We start from the raw sequence: 15,756 nt of genomic DNA, 5'->3' as shown, positions 1-15,756 counted from the left end.
AGGCCCCTCTGGGGGGCTTCCCCAAGGGCCTCATTTACATGACAGTCAGGCCCCCCACACACACACACACAATTACAGTCAGCTTTTCCCCCTGGCGCCCCATTTCCATGACAGCTTTCTCACTGCCACCAGAAGGAAACCCCGGCCCTTTGGGGGGCTGTGAGTCAGAAGGTGGGTCAAGGCCAGGTGCGGGTGAGTGGGCACAGCTGTGCCCGTCTGACTGGCACCGGCCCTCCGAGGGTACCAGCTGCTCCCGCATGTGCAGTGGGAAGTTTGGCAAGGGCCCTTCTGAAAACAGTGCCCAGGGCAAAGACCGTTTCCTGTGTTTCCTATGTGCCACCACCCACTCCCTAAGCTCCTCGGGGCCGGCGGGCCGGGGGGGGGGGGGGGGGCTCAGCAGCCCCGAGCACGTGCTGCCCACGTGGGAGGCCGGGTTCGAGCCCCAGCTCCACCTGGGCCCCTGCACGGGCTGGGCTGGCCTGAGCTCAGCGGCCTTGGCCCCGAAAGCCCTAGGGACGGGCCCTGAGTGCTCACGGCCCCGCCTGCCCTCGGCCCTCCCCCCCTGCCCGCTGTCCTGCTGGGACCCCCCCTGCCCTCGGTCCTGGCTTGCTCCCAGGCAGCCCCCCGCCCCACACCCGCGGGGAAGTCGCGGCCCCTACCTTGGCCATCTGGGCCTTGGTGCTCCCCTCGGCCCCCAGCAGGAGCATGGCCAGGGAGGCGGCCACACTCACGGGGGACACGCACACGTTGTCCCCGGGCCTGTCCCGGCACAGCGTCTTCAGCAGGCGCACGGCAAACGCCCCACTCGCGTCAGGAAGCGCGTCCATGGCGGGGGACCGGACCTGGGCGCGGGGAGGAAGGGGACGTCAGGGCGACAGCAGCTCCAGCTGACCACGAAGTGCAAGGGAAGGCCACTGGGAAGGCCACTGGGAAGGCCACTGAGAAGGCCACCAGGAAGGCCACTGGGAAGGCCACTGAGAAGGTCACTGGGAAGGCCACTGGGAAGGCCACTGAGAAGGTCACTGGGAAGGCCACTGGGAAGGCCACTGAGAAGGCCACTGGGAGGGCCACTAAGAAGGCCACTGGGAAGGCCACTGAGGCCCAGGCTGCAGCGGGGCCTGAGAGTGGCCGGGAGGGCTGCAGAGAGGGTCGGACACGGGCGCAGGACCCCGGCTCATCCCAGCTCCACGTGACTTTCAGCACCTCGGGGGTCCTGGCAGCCTCAGGCTCCCACGGGGCTGTCCAGCATGGGTGGCCGAGGGTCGCAGGCTGGAGGTGGCTCTGGGTCCCCCGAGCACGGCTTGGGAAGTCCCGTCCAGCCTGGAGGGGGCGGAAGCTGGCTGAGGCAAAGGACGTCCATGGACAGGGCAGGTCAGTCTGGCGCTGGCCAGCTGGGGCATGTCCCAGTCTGCAGCGTCTGCAATCCCGCCCACAGCCACTGGCCGCTGGCCCCACAGCCCTCACTGCACTGGAAAGTCTCGTTTCCCCGCACTGAGCCATCGCCCTACGCTGGTCCTGCTGATCCCGAAACACAGGTCACTTCCAGAAGCCCTGAGAAGCCGGATCCAGGGCCCCTGCAGTCCCTGGGGCTGACCCCAGCCTGGGAAAGCCCCTCCTCCCCTCGCCCTCCCCTTGAAATAGGAAACCCTGATCCGTAACTGGACACTCGCTGGGCACTCAGGCCCAAATGCCTAAGAGCTGGACCGCCCTTGCCCGGATTTCAGATGGAAGAGATTCCTCTCCCGCTCTCTCCCGCTCTCCCCCTTGCTCTCTTCCTCTCTCCCCTTCCCCATCCTCCTCTCCCTCCTCCTCCCCTACCTCCTCCTCTTCTCTCCCACCCCCCTACTCCTCCTCTTCTCTCTGCTTGCAAGTCCTCCCTGAGGTTCCGCTGGATGAGAACCGCACCGTCCTGGCCAGGAGGAGCACTCAGAAGAGAGCACCCCACACCGGTGCCTGGTGCCCGCAGTCCCAGAACGGGGGATGCAAAGAGATGAGCCTGGCTTTTTTTCCGTGACAGCGACGGGGAGCAGAGTGACCAAAGCAGGGGTCAGGGATGGACCCAGGCGAAGCGAACCGCGAAAGCCCCCAGAGAAGCCCACCCAGGGCGTCTGCACCAGCCGCCCGGGACCCAGCTGGCATTGCCAAAGAAGCTCAATCGCCAGGCAGGGAGCAGAGAGGGCGGCACCAAGGACTCTGCCCTGTGGGACGGTCCTCCCGCCCTGCCCTCGCTGCTCTCCAGGTGGCCTCCCTGCCGCTGCCTCTCTGGCCCCAGCCGGCCCTGCTGTGCCCTGGGTGTCCCCTCCTGCTGCTGTCAGCTCCACCCGCCTCTCCTCTGCTTGCTGGCCAGCGGCCAGGTCAGCACCAGGTCCCTTCCCGCATACGTACCAACACCAGACTCCAGACACCAGACACCAGCACCCACAGGTCAATCAGGCAATCACCAGTCAGCCGCCAGCCACGCTGTCCCTTTAAGGGACAGCTCGGCGGAGTCGGGAACGCCCCCCAGAGGAGAGCAGAGCCCTGAGTGGCTGGAATGCCCTCCTGCCTGCTGGGGGCGGGGCGGGGGGGGGCTCAGGTCAGCTGATCAGGGCATGGTAGGAACACAGAGGGGTCACCCCCACCCCCGGCACTTCAGTGACCCCAGAATTTCCTGGGGAATGTTTGAAAAGATCATGAACTATTAATGGAGTGCCGTGTGGCTTTGCTTTGGGCCGTTTTTGACTCTGAGTATCAGCCTGTGTGGCTGAGCTGATGTGCCCAGGGTGGTCCCGGGAGGGGGCGCTCAGGATCACACTTACGGAGCTGACTGGTCCTCTCTGGGAGTCACATCATCCCCGCAGGAATCAGAGGAGCTGGGTCCAGAGAAAGACGCGTGTCCTTCAGCGGTTCCTTCGCTGCTGGAAGCCTGCTTCCCGCTTTCGTCCTGCCTCACCTCTGCAGTCAGGCGCCCGGCTAGCGGCAGGACTGGACTGTCCGTGAACCAGATCTCTGGGGATGTGCACCCGCGGGTGGGATTGCCGAGTCGGGCGGCCACTGCTCCACTGCTCCGGCTGGGGTTCCTGCCAGCAATGGAATGTGGGTTTCGATTTCCCCGATTGCCCGCATTGTTCTCTTTGGGATGATAACCGCCTCACAGGTGGGAAGTGACATCCCATCCTGGCTTTGAGCTGCTGCTCTCTGGTCACTGATGCTGCCATTTCCTCGTGCTTCCTCGAGTATCTTCCTCGGAGACACCGCCCAAGGCTGGAGAGACAGTCCAGGGGTGAGGGTGTTTGCCTTGCACGTGGCCGACCCAAGTTTGAGTCCTAGACCCTACTTTTTTGTGTCCAGGCTTTTCTTTAATTATATTTCTACAGCGGGGAGGGCGTTTGCGGGTTCGATTCCTCCGCCCCTCTCGGGGAGCCTGGCAAGCTACCAAGAGTATCTCGCCCGCACAGCAGAGCCTGGCAAGCTCCCCGTGGCGTATTCGATATGCCAAAAATAGTCACAACAAGTCTCACAATGGAGATGCTACTGGTGCCCGCTCGAGCAAATCGATGAGCAACGGGAATGACAGTGACAGCTGATTCCCAGGTGATGCATTTTTTTTCTTTTGCTTCTCCCTTTTCTTCTGTCCCTCCTCCTCCTCCTCATGTTTGGGAACAACCATTGGCTGTTTGGGAGTGACCTCGGTGGCCCCCACGGGTGGCTCATGTGAAGCAGGGAGGAGAACGACAGTCACTTTCTCCCGATCTGCCTCTGCCACCCGGGACCCAGGGTTACTGGGTTCTTGTTCTCACCTCGCAGAAAGGAACTTGAGGAGTAGACAAGCAGTGAAATTACAGTTTTTACCTGGAGGTTTTGAAGGGAAGGAGGGAGAGAGAGTGGAGAGTCACGTGCTCCAGAGAGAACCCGGGCTTCTCCGAGGGCGGAGAGACCCCGACATACCCCCAGCATCAGACAGGAAAGCGTGAAGCCCCACGTCTCAAGAGGGAAGATGCGGGCGACACATGTGCTCAGGCACCACATGTGCTCATGTGCTCGGCCACATGGGCACGGGCAGCACATGCGTGCCCTTCCGTGGTCCATGGTGGCCTTTGCAGGGTTTCTCCAACCTGCCCCCACGCGGGGCTTCTACTCAGGTCAAAGTTCATTGCTAAGGAGGTTACCATGGGGGTTGGGAGTGGTGGTGGTCTTCTTTGAAATTCCCCTCCTGACTCTTGTCTCTGCAGGAGCTTCTGCTGGAGGGGGTTGGTCCAGCCTCCTCAGGGGCCGCTACAGACCGGCTCTCCTCTCCGGGAGCTGGGGGCTGTTTCTGCCACTGCCGTGGGAGGGGCTTCCCCAGCTGCCCGCCCACATCGGAGGTTTCCCAATAGGTTTTGGAGACTTCGTGGGGCACAAAATGCTCCGTGAGGGGGCTGGAGCAATAGCACAGCGGGGAGGGCGTTTGCCTTGCACGCGGCCGACCCGGGTTCGAATCCCAGCATCCCATATGGTCCCCCGAGCACCGCTAGGAGTAATTCCTGAGTGCAGAGCCAGGAGTAACCCCTGTGCATCGCCAGGTGTGACCCAAAAAGCAAAAAAAAAAAAAAATGCTCCGTGACTGGGAACTGCACAGCCTTCAGCGTGTCCCTCCTCTGCCTTTTGAAGCGCACGCGGTCAGCACGCCACGCTCCCGTGGGCCCAGGCCCTGGTCCAGCCCCGCTGTTTGCCCGGGGCACGCCGGCCAGTCCCGCCGCAGGCCCAGGCAATGGCTCGGTCGCGTAGGCGAGGGTGGCTTCCATGCCTCGGTGGCCGGCTCAGTTTCACGGATGTGCTCAAAGTGGAAACAAAGGCCCCCGGGCCGCTTCATTTGCATGATGCTCAGTCTAGTGACCAGCGCGTGGTCCCCAGCTCGCCGCATGCGGAGGAGGGAGCCTCAGCCGCCACCGTCCGCGCCCAGCGCTGCAGTTCGTCCTAAAGCTCCTGGGCCTGCCTCCAGCCACACAGCACGAGCCCCTAGGGGGACCCTCTGAGAGGGGGAGCGCCCAGCAAGTGGGAGAGAGACCCCGGGCGGCAGTGGCGTCAGCACCCCCAGCTGGGCCTAACAGGGACGGGGACGGAGCTTTGAGGGAGCCCCAGCCCACGGGCAGACGGCCGGTCCTCGGGCTCCTGAGCACCCAAGGAGGCCCACAGAGCAGGGCTGCAGCCCAGGGGTCACCCCAGTGCTTGGGGGAAGCAGACGCCTGAGGGGGACCCACACCCACGTCAAGCCAGCCCGGCCTCCTCGGCCCCAGAAGCATCACACGTCAGAGCCCCAGGAGTTTCCGGAGGCCGCGAGACTCACACACACACCCACGCGCGCACGCCGCTGGTTTGACGTTTGAGCTGCCGCAGCTATTTGCTCCTTTTAGATTTCAACCAGTAAAGGACCTTGAGCTTCCTGGAAGAGAAATGGGAGGAAAGGACAGAAGAGAGGGGAGGGGGAGCGGAGGGGGAGAGAGGGGAGGGCAGAGGAAGAGGAGGAGGAGGGGGGCTCCCTGCAGTGCCAGCAGCCCCCAGAGCCGCCTGGGGCTCCCCCGACCCCCATGTCTGCAGCTGGCGCTCCTGAGAAGCTCCCGTCTCGTCTCGGCCCCTCCAGCCAAGGCCGGCCCTTAGCCTTGGAGGAAAGACGCCCCCACCCCGCCCCCCCACCCCAAGGCCTTTGGCTCTCAGCAGCTGGAATCGGAGCAGGAACCTGGCCAACGTCAGTGCTTTTCCGCACCTGATCAAAGCTGAAACCCAGACGCAGCCTGGCGACCCCCAACCCCGCCCCGGGTGAGCCCTGACCCGCCTCGTCCAGATCCTCCTTCCTCCCGCCAGCAGCCCACCTCGGCCCCTCACTCCCTGCGCTTGCGTCATTCTCCAGCAGCTCGAAGGCACTTGGGAACCAGGCTCGGGGCTCCGGCCTCTGGCCTCCGGAAGGATGGGGAGTCACTCAGAGGATGTGGGGACCCTTTGGACGGGAAGGGCGAGCACTTCCAGGGAGCAGAAGCAGGAATGGACGGAACAAAGCGGCTTCCTTTCCCGTGGGCCCTTCGTGGCCAGCCCTCCTCCTCCTGGCCCCGCCCTGGTGCCCCGTGACAGCTATTTGACGCCAGCCCCTAGCCAGCTGGACACACCCAAAGGGCCCTCCCTTCCGACCCCTCCCGGGAAGGATGGAGAAAGCCTGGCGGCCCACCCGCCACCCCCAGGTCCTGCCAGTGCGCCGGAGAGGCTGTGGCCAGGCCAGGTTCTTGAGGACTGTCAGGATCGGGGCGCAGTGTGGCGTGGTGTTAGCTGTGCTGCGTCTGGGGTTCTCGGAGGCTGCTCCCACTCCAGGCTCAGGGACGGGCTCTCAGCAGTGCTCAGGGGAGCCTGGGGCGCAGGGGTCCGGACCCCACCTGAACCCCAGCCTGTCTCGGTCCGTCTCTAAGGGACTCTGCAGACCAGGTGCTGTGGTCTGGGAAACGCAGTCAACCAGAATAAAGGATGTTCGCCCCCAGGGAGAGGAAGCCAGTGAACGGGGGGCTTCAGGCCCTCCCCTGCCCTCGCCCACGCGCCCCTCCTTGAGGTGGCTGAGGCTTGGCCCCCTCACTTCCCCCTCCACGCTTCACACCCTGGCCGCTCAAAGTGGGTCCATGCATCAGAACCTCGACTCATATCCTGTGGTCGCGGGTCTACGTGGGGTCCCGTGGCTAGGTGCGCGCACACACACACACACACACACACACACACACACACACACACACACACACACCATCAGTGAATGAATGAATGAAAGAATGAGTTCTGTTTTAAAGCTGGGAAAGCCCAGGAAGCGACTTCTCCTGAAGAGTTCGGTTAAGTACCCAAGAGTGGAACCACCCACTGCACGGTATGTTTTGAGGAAACTCCGTCCTCTTCTCCACGATGACGTCACCCTTCACCTTCCCTCCCAGGGTACCTGAGGACTCCTCCCGCCCCGCACCCCTGCTGCGCTGGCTCTCAGCCCCTTGATGCACCCTGTTCTCAGAGCAGATCTGGCCCTGGGATTTTTAGTTTTGGTTCCCCAGTTGGACTGGAGCGATAGCACAGCGGGGAGGGCATTTGCCTTGCACGCGGCTGACCTGGATTCAATTCCTCCGTCCCTTTCAGGGAGCCCAGCAAGCTACTGAGAGTATCCCGCCCCCACGGCAGAGCCTGGCAAGCTCCCCGTGGCGTATTCGACATGCTGAACACAATCACAAGTCTCACCATGGAGACGCTACTGGTGCCCACTCGAGCAAATCGATGAACAGCAGGACGACAGTGCGACAGTGCTATGTCCATGATCATTTTTGCAGGTTGCCACAAGTCCCCCATCATTATCTATCTCTCTGAAACCTCACTTCAGGATATTTTTGTCTGCGCTGCTAGTCAGCCGAGAGGGAAGTTCACCAGGGCGCCTCCCTTTGCTGCCCAGAACAAACACGTGAGCTGCAATCCCGTAATACAGCCAGCTACTCTTTACTACTTGTCTTTTCAGAAGTCCTTGTATAGTTTTCGCTCAAGCGTGTCAAGCTGACACAAAACAAAAATAACGTGTTTAATTGAGGGAGATGACAAGTGAAGCAAAACAAAACTGACTGGAAATTCCACCCAGAGCTAAGAACCAACATGCCTGGGTTGTAAGAAGAGACCGCGTGGGGTGGGAGTGCCACCCGAGCCCCCCGCCCGCCCACTCACCCTAAGATTAGCCCCATGGGGGCCGGAGCGAGAGCACAGCAGGGAGGGTGTTTGCCTTGCACGCGGCCGACCCAGGTTCGATTCCCAACATCCCATATGGTTCCACCAAGCACCGCCAGGGGTAATTCCTGAGTGCAGAGCCAGGAGTGACCCCCGTGCATCGCCAGCTGTGACACCCCCCGCCCAAAAAAACAGCAAAGAAAAAAAAAAGTTCAGCCCTGTGGCTTGGCCAGAAGGAAGCCGCAGTGAGTGCCGGTGGGTGACAAGCTCCCGTGGCTGTGACATTTTGAGGGCATGGGGACATGGTGCTGCTCCCTGAGTCCCTGGGGCCGCCTCCTCAGAGCAGCCTCCTCTTGCCCAGCTCCTAGTGTCCAGGAGATGGATGCCTGGCAGGCGGGGCCCAGAGGGGCTGGTCCTACCCCCCCCCCGCCCCGGGTCAGCCCATGGCCAGGAGCGCCAGATGCCCTGGAGACTGGTGATGTGGTTCTCAGGCTCCTGGAGCCACAGCATGGCTGTGGGTACTCTCCCCCACAGTGCTCCAGACAGAGGCTGGAGGGCCCGGGACCAACCAGGGCCCTCCAACTCCAACTGGGGACATGTGGGCTCGGCCTCTCCCCTGTGGATCTTTCTGAGAAGTGGGAGGGAGCAACACTGAAGTGTGGGACAGTCCTCACAGGGGACAGCGACAGGACCCCAACCACCCAGAGATAACGGAGTCACCCAGAGACCCCCAATCACCCAGAGACCCCTAATCACCCAGAAACCCCAATCATCCAGATAGCACCCAATCACCCAGAGACCCCCAATCACCCAGAGGCCCCCACTCAGAGACCCGCAGATCCAGAGACCCCCAATTCAGTGACCCTGCCCCACGAGGAGCTTCACCAGCACTCAGCTCCACCCTCCCCCGAGTCCTGCGTCAGACCCCCTGTGTAAACACACAGAAAAGGAAAGGGGGGGGGCACCACACCGGGCACAGGGCAGTGGGGCTCTATCTCTCCCGCGGTAGTCTCCAGCCGCTTCCCCCACCCCAGGGAGGTAGATGGCAATGACGAGGCAGGCGGAGGAAGGAACGAGGGCCAGGCTGGTTGGTCTCAGTTGCAGTTTATTCCAATCTCCTCTCTATACACTCCCGTCTCTCTCTCTCTGCTTCTTCCCCGAACCCTCTCTTACAGCCTCCTTAAATCCCCCAGCGTGAGGGGTTGGGGCTTACACACAGGTGTGGTCACAATCAATAGGGGTAAAGTTCTTCCCCTCAGGGGATGCTTCTTCTAGGACAGATTCTCTTTCAGCAGGACACGCACCCAAGAGCGGAATCCCATGGGTGTGTTTCTCCTCTCCTTGTCCAACTAACACATAAGCATTCATAATATCAATCATTTTGTATGGACATAGCATGAAGACAGGCCTCACGCATGAAGGTACCGGCAGAGGAACCCAGGTGTGTGTAATTCCATCAACAGTCAGCACCCAGACTTAAAAGCAGGCTCCCAGAACCGCGAGATATCCTGTAGCCTACTTCTCCCTCAAGCTTCTGAGAGTTTCCTGCCCACGTGGGACAGCCTTGCAAGCTTCCCATGGTGTATTCATATGCTAAATCCAGAATGGATCTCATTCCCCTGACCCTGAAAGCCTTCAGTGCGACATCGTTGGGAGGGCCGAGTCAAGAGAGACTTCTAAGATCTCAGGGAAAGGACGAATGGAGAGGTTACTGAGCCCACCCGAGAAATCGACGATTAACAGGGATTTGTGATTCATGATAGCAAGAGATGCATTAAGCTTATAGAATTGCTCTCCTGGGGTTACCTCGATCTCAGACTACAGTGCTCAGGCCAGATTAGTCTTTCCTATCCCTAGCAGGGCCCTAGTCTCGTCATTACTTTTGGATCATGACATGACATGTCCATGACCAAGCTCTTAACATATAGTTAAGCATTAGGCACTTTGGCCAGGCCCACCTCGATGCCAGGGTAGCACATAACTCACCGCTTGCCCTGGGTCCGTCCCATCCCTCGTCGGGACCCTGCCTTTGGGGTGCTAGGAACTGAGGGCAACTGAGGCTTAAGTCAAGAAAACAGGTGCACTTTTTCCGGCCCCGAGCGAGATCGACCCCGGAGGCAACTGAACCACTTTGGACATGAGCAGCGCCCCCAAAATGCCTCCAAACTGTGTGCTCAGAGCTTCTGGCCCAGGCGCTGCCGGCGAGTGATGCAAATACCAAAAGAATTTTCCCTGGACTTCATATAGAAATCCAAAACCGTGCGGCTGACCTAATATCTCTTGATTGTCAGCAACGTGTAAATGTTCCTTTTTGGCAGGGCTTAACGTGGGGGGAAACTCCAAACAGTAGTACTGAGTTTTTTGTTGAAGGGTAAAAGATTGTAGCGATAGAATTTTAGGCAGAATTTTCCCTGGACTTTATATAGAAACCCAAAACCGCGCGGCCTCAGCAGCCTAATGTCATCTAATCATCAGCAATATGAAATGGCTCCTTTGTAATGGGTTGGACTTTGGGGGGACCATAATAGGGTTAAAGTTTGTAGCGACGTGTAATTTCTGGCTGTACTTTCCCTGGACTTTATACAGAAATTCAAAGCCGCGAGGCCGCTGCCATGGCCGCGCAACCTATTGTCATTTAATCATCACCAATATGAAATGGTTCCTTCTTAACGGGTCGGACTTTGGTGGGAAATCCTAACAAGAATAGTAAGTCTTTTGCTGAAATATTGAAGGCCACCAAAGTGGTAGCCATCTCTATAGACTGAACTAAGCCATATCCCCACGCCGGCTGAGAAGAAATATCCTTCTTTCTCGGGAAGAAACGCGGCGTGGCGTTAACCATAGTATGATGTCCATTAAGCTGACACGGACCTGGTGGCGTGGGAATGGGATACAAGGGAATAAATTATTATGTACTTGGAACAGCGGGACGCTGGTGGAATCTTGAGCCAGGGCCGATACCAGTGTATTACTTTTGGTTCCAGAAACTGCTTGCAGACATTCTACCATACTATCAACTAAGCCAGAGCCCCACGCCGGCTGATGACGGGAAATAACCATCTTTTTTGGTTTGTTTTTCCTTTGTCAGGCAGCGTGGTGATTACTAAACAGGCGTGATCTCGGTGGCGCGGGACGAGGGGGGAAAAAAATAGAAAAGTTATGTAACAAACAGCGGGACTTAATATCTCTACATTCTCAGCAATGGAGAGCCATCAAATGCTTCCCTGACAGTGGGACTGTCTTCTCTTTTTTGGGGGGAAACCCTAGCAACAATAGTGAGTTATGTGTTGAAACATGGACTGTAACCAAGATAAAGCGTAAACGAAGTGAAACTTACCACTTACAAGGGCGGGGACTGGGGGGGTGGGAGGGGGTGGGAGGTATAATGAGGTGGTTGGTGATGGAATATGGGCACGGGTGAAGGGAAGGGTGTTTGAGTATTGTATAACTGACATAATCCTGAGAACTATGTAACCCTCCACATGGTGATTCAATAAAATTTAAATTAAAAAAAAAAAGAAAGAAAACAGGTGCCCAGGAGTGAATAATATTCGAAGCTAATTAAATCCCATGTTACAAAAGCATATTAACAACTGTCTTTCTTTGTCCATACAATAAGGATATTGCTTTAAAGTAAACTATTCAAAAGACACAGGAGAGGAGCAAGGCAATATTAACTTACAATACAAGTTCAGTGTCCTAGAAAAGTCTGACCTTACAAATTAATAGAGTCTGATTAGGAGAAAAGCTGATTAACTGGTTGGGGAAGAGAGCACAGAGAAGTAGTTACAGATAGACAAAGGAATGGGAGTGACTCGGGAGCACTTTGATGGGTGTGACTGAAACCTAAGCTCCCTGTAGCAAGGAGAACAGGACATACCAATGTTGTCTTTAAATGTTTAGAGATTATTGCCAGATCAGCCCAAACTCTGTGTGGCAAGGGAGAAAGGGCAAACCGATGAGAACAACCCCCAACCCTAGAGATCCGCATCAGAGAGGCAGACCCCCAACACATCTGCCCCCTCGGGGACCGAACAGCGTCGAGGTCACTCTGAACACAGCACCAGGGCTCCGGCCCTTGGCAGGGGCTGTGGCCAGCGGAGCCCACACGCCGCAGGGCGCGTGAGAAGGTGTCAGAGCGAGTCTCCTCTCGCTTCCAGCCCAACAATACCCCATGTGGCCCTGTGCGGGCCAGGGGCCCCGCGCCACCAACTGGGCCAACACGAGCCCCCACACCAGGGGTGTCCCCAAGCACCAGGGCACACATGTGGGACCCGGGACGCCAGCACCGGCAACAAGCCCTGAGACAGTGACCCCGACAGTGCCCCCGGCAGTGCCCTGCTCTCCTAGGGTCCTGCTTTGCCAGGGTGGCCCCTGAGAACTGATTCTGCCCACCGGGACCCCTGAGCTGGGCCTGAGCTTGATCAAAGAACGCTCAGGTAAAACTCTGGAGGTCTGCTCGGAGGCAGCGTAAACCTCCGGCCCACAGGCAAGAGGCCTGGTGGAGCTAGCACCCACAGGACAGGTTGCGGCTCTGCGAGCCCCCCACTATCACAGGAAGAGCAGCCCCCAGGCTCCTGGGCTGTGGGTCCCCCGCTTCCTGTGGGGGAGGGGTGCGGTGTGATCGATTTCCTGTCACAGGGGTGACAAGGGGCGGGGGTGGGGAGGAGGCAGAGATAACACAAAAGTTAAGGCGTTTGCCTGGCACATGATCAAGCCTTGATCCCCGCAACACCTGGTATCCCCCAAGCACCCCCTGGGGGTCTCCGGGGCATGACTGGGGAGGCCCCCAACCCCAGGACAGAGAAGAGGAATCCCAGTGGGTCCTGTTCGGACCGCAGGCTTCCAGCACGGCCTCACCTTCTGTTCGTCCCCCGTGTTCTTCTGAGTGGACACGGGGTCATTTGCAGCTGGGTGACTCCCCAGAGCCCACCGGGGGCGGGGCTGGAGCGATAGCACAGCGGGGAGGGCGTTTGCCCTGCACACAGCCGACCCAGGTTCGATTCCAGCAATCCCATATGGTCCCCTGAGCACCACCAGGAGTAATTCCTGAGTGCAGAGCCAAGAGGAACCCCCCGGTGCATCGCCGGGTGTGACCAAAAAAACAAAATAAAAATCCCACCGGGGCCCGTCTCACATCCCCCTGTCTGCGCGGGGTTCCTCCCAGTCCTTCCAGTTCCAGCCTCTGGAACCCGGAACCTTCACTCAGCCCCAAGCACGGCCAGGCTCGTCTCCTCCTGCCCACGACCTCCACGTCTCCAGCGAAGGCGCCACGCTCAGGCCTGGGTCCTCTGCACTCGGCAGGGGGGGTCGGCTGGGGGGGTGGCCGCAGGACCATGTCATTCCCCCCAAACCTCCCAGTCCTGCAGAACAGAAAGGGAAGGGGGGCGGGACTGGACGTGCCTCGAGCCAGACACAGTCCTGGGGGCTCACTGGCCTCCGAGGAAGCCGCCCGTGGTCCCCACGGAGAGAGGAAAAAAATGTGTTTGCGCAGAGTGGGGGAGAGAGGGTGTCTGTGGGACAAGTCGTTTCGGTCTCCCCAGCCGAGAGGAGCAAAGGAACCCCGGGTCTGTGAGCTAAGCCAGGACACCGGGCCTTCAGTCACACGCTAATTACGCGAAGGTTCGGGGCTTGGAACCCCGCCAGCGAGTTCCTTGTTCATCACAAAGCCGACTCTTTTTTCAAACTAATGTTGTGGCAAGCTACCGAGAGTATCCCGCAGAGCTGGGCAAGCTCCCCGTGGCGGATTCGAAATGCCAAAAGCAGTAACAAGTCTCACAATGGAAACGTTACTGGTGCCCACTCGAGCAAATGGATGAGCAAGGGGGTGACAGTGATACAGTGATACAGTGATGCTACATGTTGCATTTTAACATTGTCACTTTGTGTTTCTAATATATATTTCATCTGTTTGTTTGCTCAGGGGCCACACGCAGCAGTGCTCCTGGCTCTGCACTCAGGGGCCACTCTTGGCAGATTCCGGAGATCATTTGAGGTGCCAGGGATCGAACCCAGGTCGGCCACTTGCAAGGCAAGTGCCTGCCCTCTGTACTATCATTCCAGCCCCAAGGTTGCTTCTTTTTATTTATTTATGTTGTTGTTGTTTTGTTTGCTTTTTAGGTCACACCCGGCAATGCACTGGGGTCACTCCTGGCTCTGTACTCAGGAATTACCCCTGGCAGTGCTCAGGGGACCATATGGGATGCTGGGAAACCAACCCGGGTTGACTGCGTGCCAGGTAAACCCCTACCCGCTGTGCTATCGCTCTAGCCCCATGCTTCCTTTTTTTTTTTTTTTGAGTTGACCACAGGTAACGCCTTTCTTTTTTTGGAAGTTTATGAAGGTCACAAAATTACATTTTCATGCTTTTTTAATGTATTGAATTGTCAGTGAATAAAACCAACTGATGGTCGGAAAACAGGGTATTTTTAAAACCGCTGCTCCCTGCGTGTGTGAAAAGGCAGCCCCCCATCCGTCACTGGAGCTCTCACCTCTCATAGCTGTTTCTCAAGTGGTCTACACCCGATGGCCCGATGACCACAGAAAAGGTGGGGCACAGCAGCCTTTGGAAAGAGAGAGATGCTCAGATGCGTGTGCCAGCCTCTTTTTGAGAGGAACCTGGAAAGAGAACTTGAGGATCACTGAGTTTTCTTTAAAAAAAAAGAAAAGAAAGAGAAAAGGAAAGAGGAATAAAAGGAAGAAAGAAAGAAAGAAAGAAAGAAAGAAAGAAAGAAAGAAAGAAAGAAAGAAAGAAAGAAAGAAAGAAAGAAAGAAAGAAAGAAAGAAAGAAAGAAAGAAAGAAAGAAAGAAAGAGGGGGAAGGGAAGAAAGAAAAGAGAAAAGAACGTGAGGGCTGGAGTGATAGCACAGCGAGGAGGGCGTTTGCCTTGCAGGCAGCCAACCCGGGCTTGGTCCCTGACACTCCGTGACACTCTGCAGGAACCAACACAGCCCCAGGAGCAAGTCCCGAGCATCCCTGGGTGTGTTTCCCCTACAGAAAAAAACTACATAAATTTGCTGGTCCCACCCCTGCTTTTATTAGCCACTGAGGCCATCTGGCTCTGCAGCTGTGGGCTTCGCACTGACCATGCTGCTCACACACACACACACACACACACACACACACACACACACACACACACACACCCCGCCCCGCTCCCAGTGTCAGGGACCCTGGGGAGGGACGGACCGTCCAGGCTGCACTGTCGGGCCCTGGGATGCACCGGAGGCTCTTGGTGCCTGGGCCGGGCTCCAAGCCACGGAGCTGCCCAAGACCCGGACAACAAAGTCCATCGTGGAGGTGGCTCAGGGACAGTTCCTCCAGCCTGGCGCTCGGTGGTCACTCCCAGCAGTGCTCAGGGGAGCCGGTGGTGCTGGAGCTGGACCCTGGGACCCTGCCCGCAACGCTCAGCCCTGCGGGGAGCTCCTTGCCCTTGCCCCGTGCTGGAGCCCATCTGGTCAAGGACTCAACCTGCAGGGGACAGCCGCGTCCCCGCTCTGTGCTGGACACCCACAGCCTCGTCCCCGCTCTGTGCTAGACGCCTACAGCCTCGTCCCCGCTCTGGACGCCCACAGCCTCGTCCCCGCTCTGTGCTGGACGCCCACAGCCGCATCCCCGCTCTGTGCTGGACACCCACAGCCTCGTCCCCGCTCTGTGCTGGACGCCCACAGCCTCACCATCCATGCCATGCTGGACGCCCACAGCCTTTCCAGATGCTTCCATGTCCAGGGAAACATCCACCTTGACCTTCCGACACTGGGATGAGCAGGGGGTGGGGGGGCGTGGGGAGGGCTCGAGGCAAGGCGTGGTGAGGTGAGGAAGCGCGGGACTCCAGAGTTTCCTCGGGGCCCTGCTTTTGGGGTGGGGGCTCCCTCTGTCCACCCACCTGGCTGCCCGCAGGGACCACGCCCCTCCTTCAGGGAGGACCGTCATTGTCATCGCCCCCATCCTCCCGAGGGTCCCCATCCTCCATGGCTCCATTCCCTGTGGCCCCCGTCCTCATGACCACCCTCCTCCTGTGGCCCCCACCTGTGGAGAGCCTCCATGGAACCGTGCTTCCTAAACACCTGTTTC

At 58.7% G+C, this 15,756-nt stretch overlaps 1 protein-coding gene across 2 annotated transcripts in view; it reads right to left on the bottom strand.

The window, feature by feature from the left end:
* The window catches only part of LOC129402093 (serpin B9-like), a 12,445-nt gene extending 9,521 nt beyond the window's left edge, over positions 1–2,924 (bottom strand). The window contains exons 1-2 of one of the 2 annotated variants that reach the window (XM_055126955.1): positions 2,799–2,924; positions 660–842 (exon numbers count right to left, since the gene is read on the bottom strand). In XM_055126955.1, coding sequence (XP_054982930.1) covers positions 660–827 — 168 coding nt within the window. In that variant the 5' untranslated portion in view covers positions 828–842; positions 2,799–2,924. Of the gene's footprint in view, positions 1–659; positions 843–2,385; positions 2,492–2,798 lie in introns of those variants that run through there. The other variant, XM_055126954.1, reaches the window with a different exon arrangement.
* Between the last annotated feature and the right edge of the window lie 12,832 nt (positions 2,925–15,756).

This window comes from Sorex araneus, chromosome 2 (genome assembly GCF_027595985.1).
Source record: "Sorex araneus isolate mSorAra2 chromosome 2, mSorAra2.pri, whole genome shotgun sequence".
Lineage (NCBI taxonomy): Eukaryota > Metazoa > Chordata > Mammalia > Eulipotyphla > Soricidae > Sorex > Sorex araneus.
This window is presented reverse-complemented; position numbering and strand designations above follow the sequence as displayed.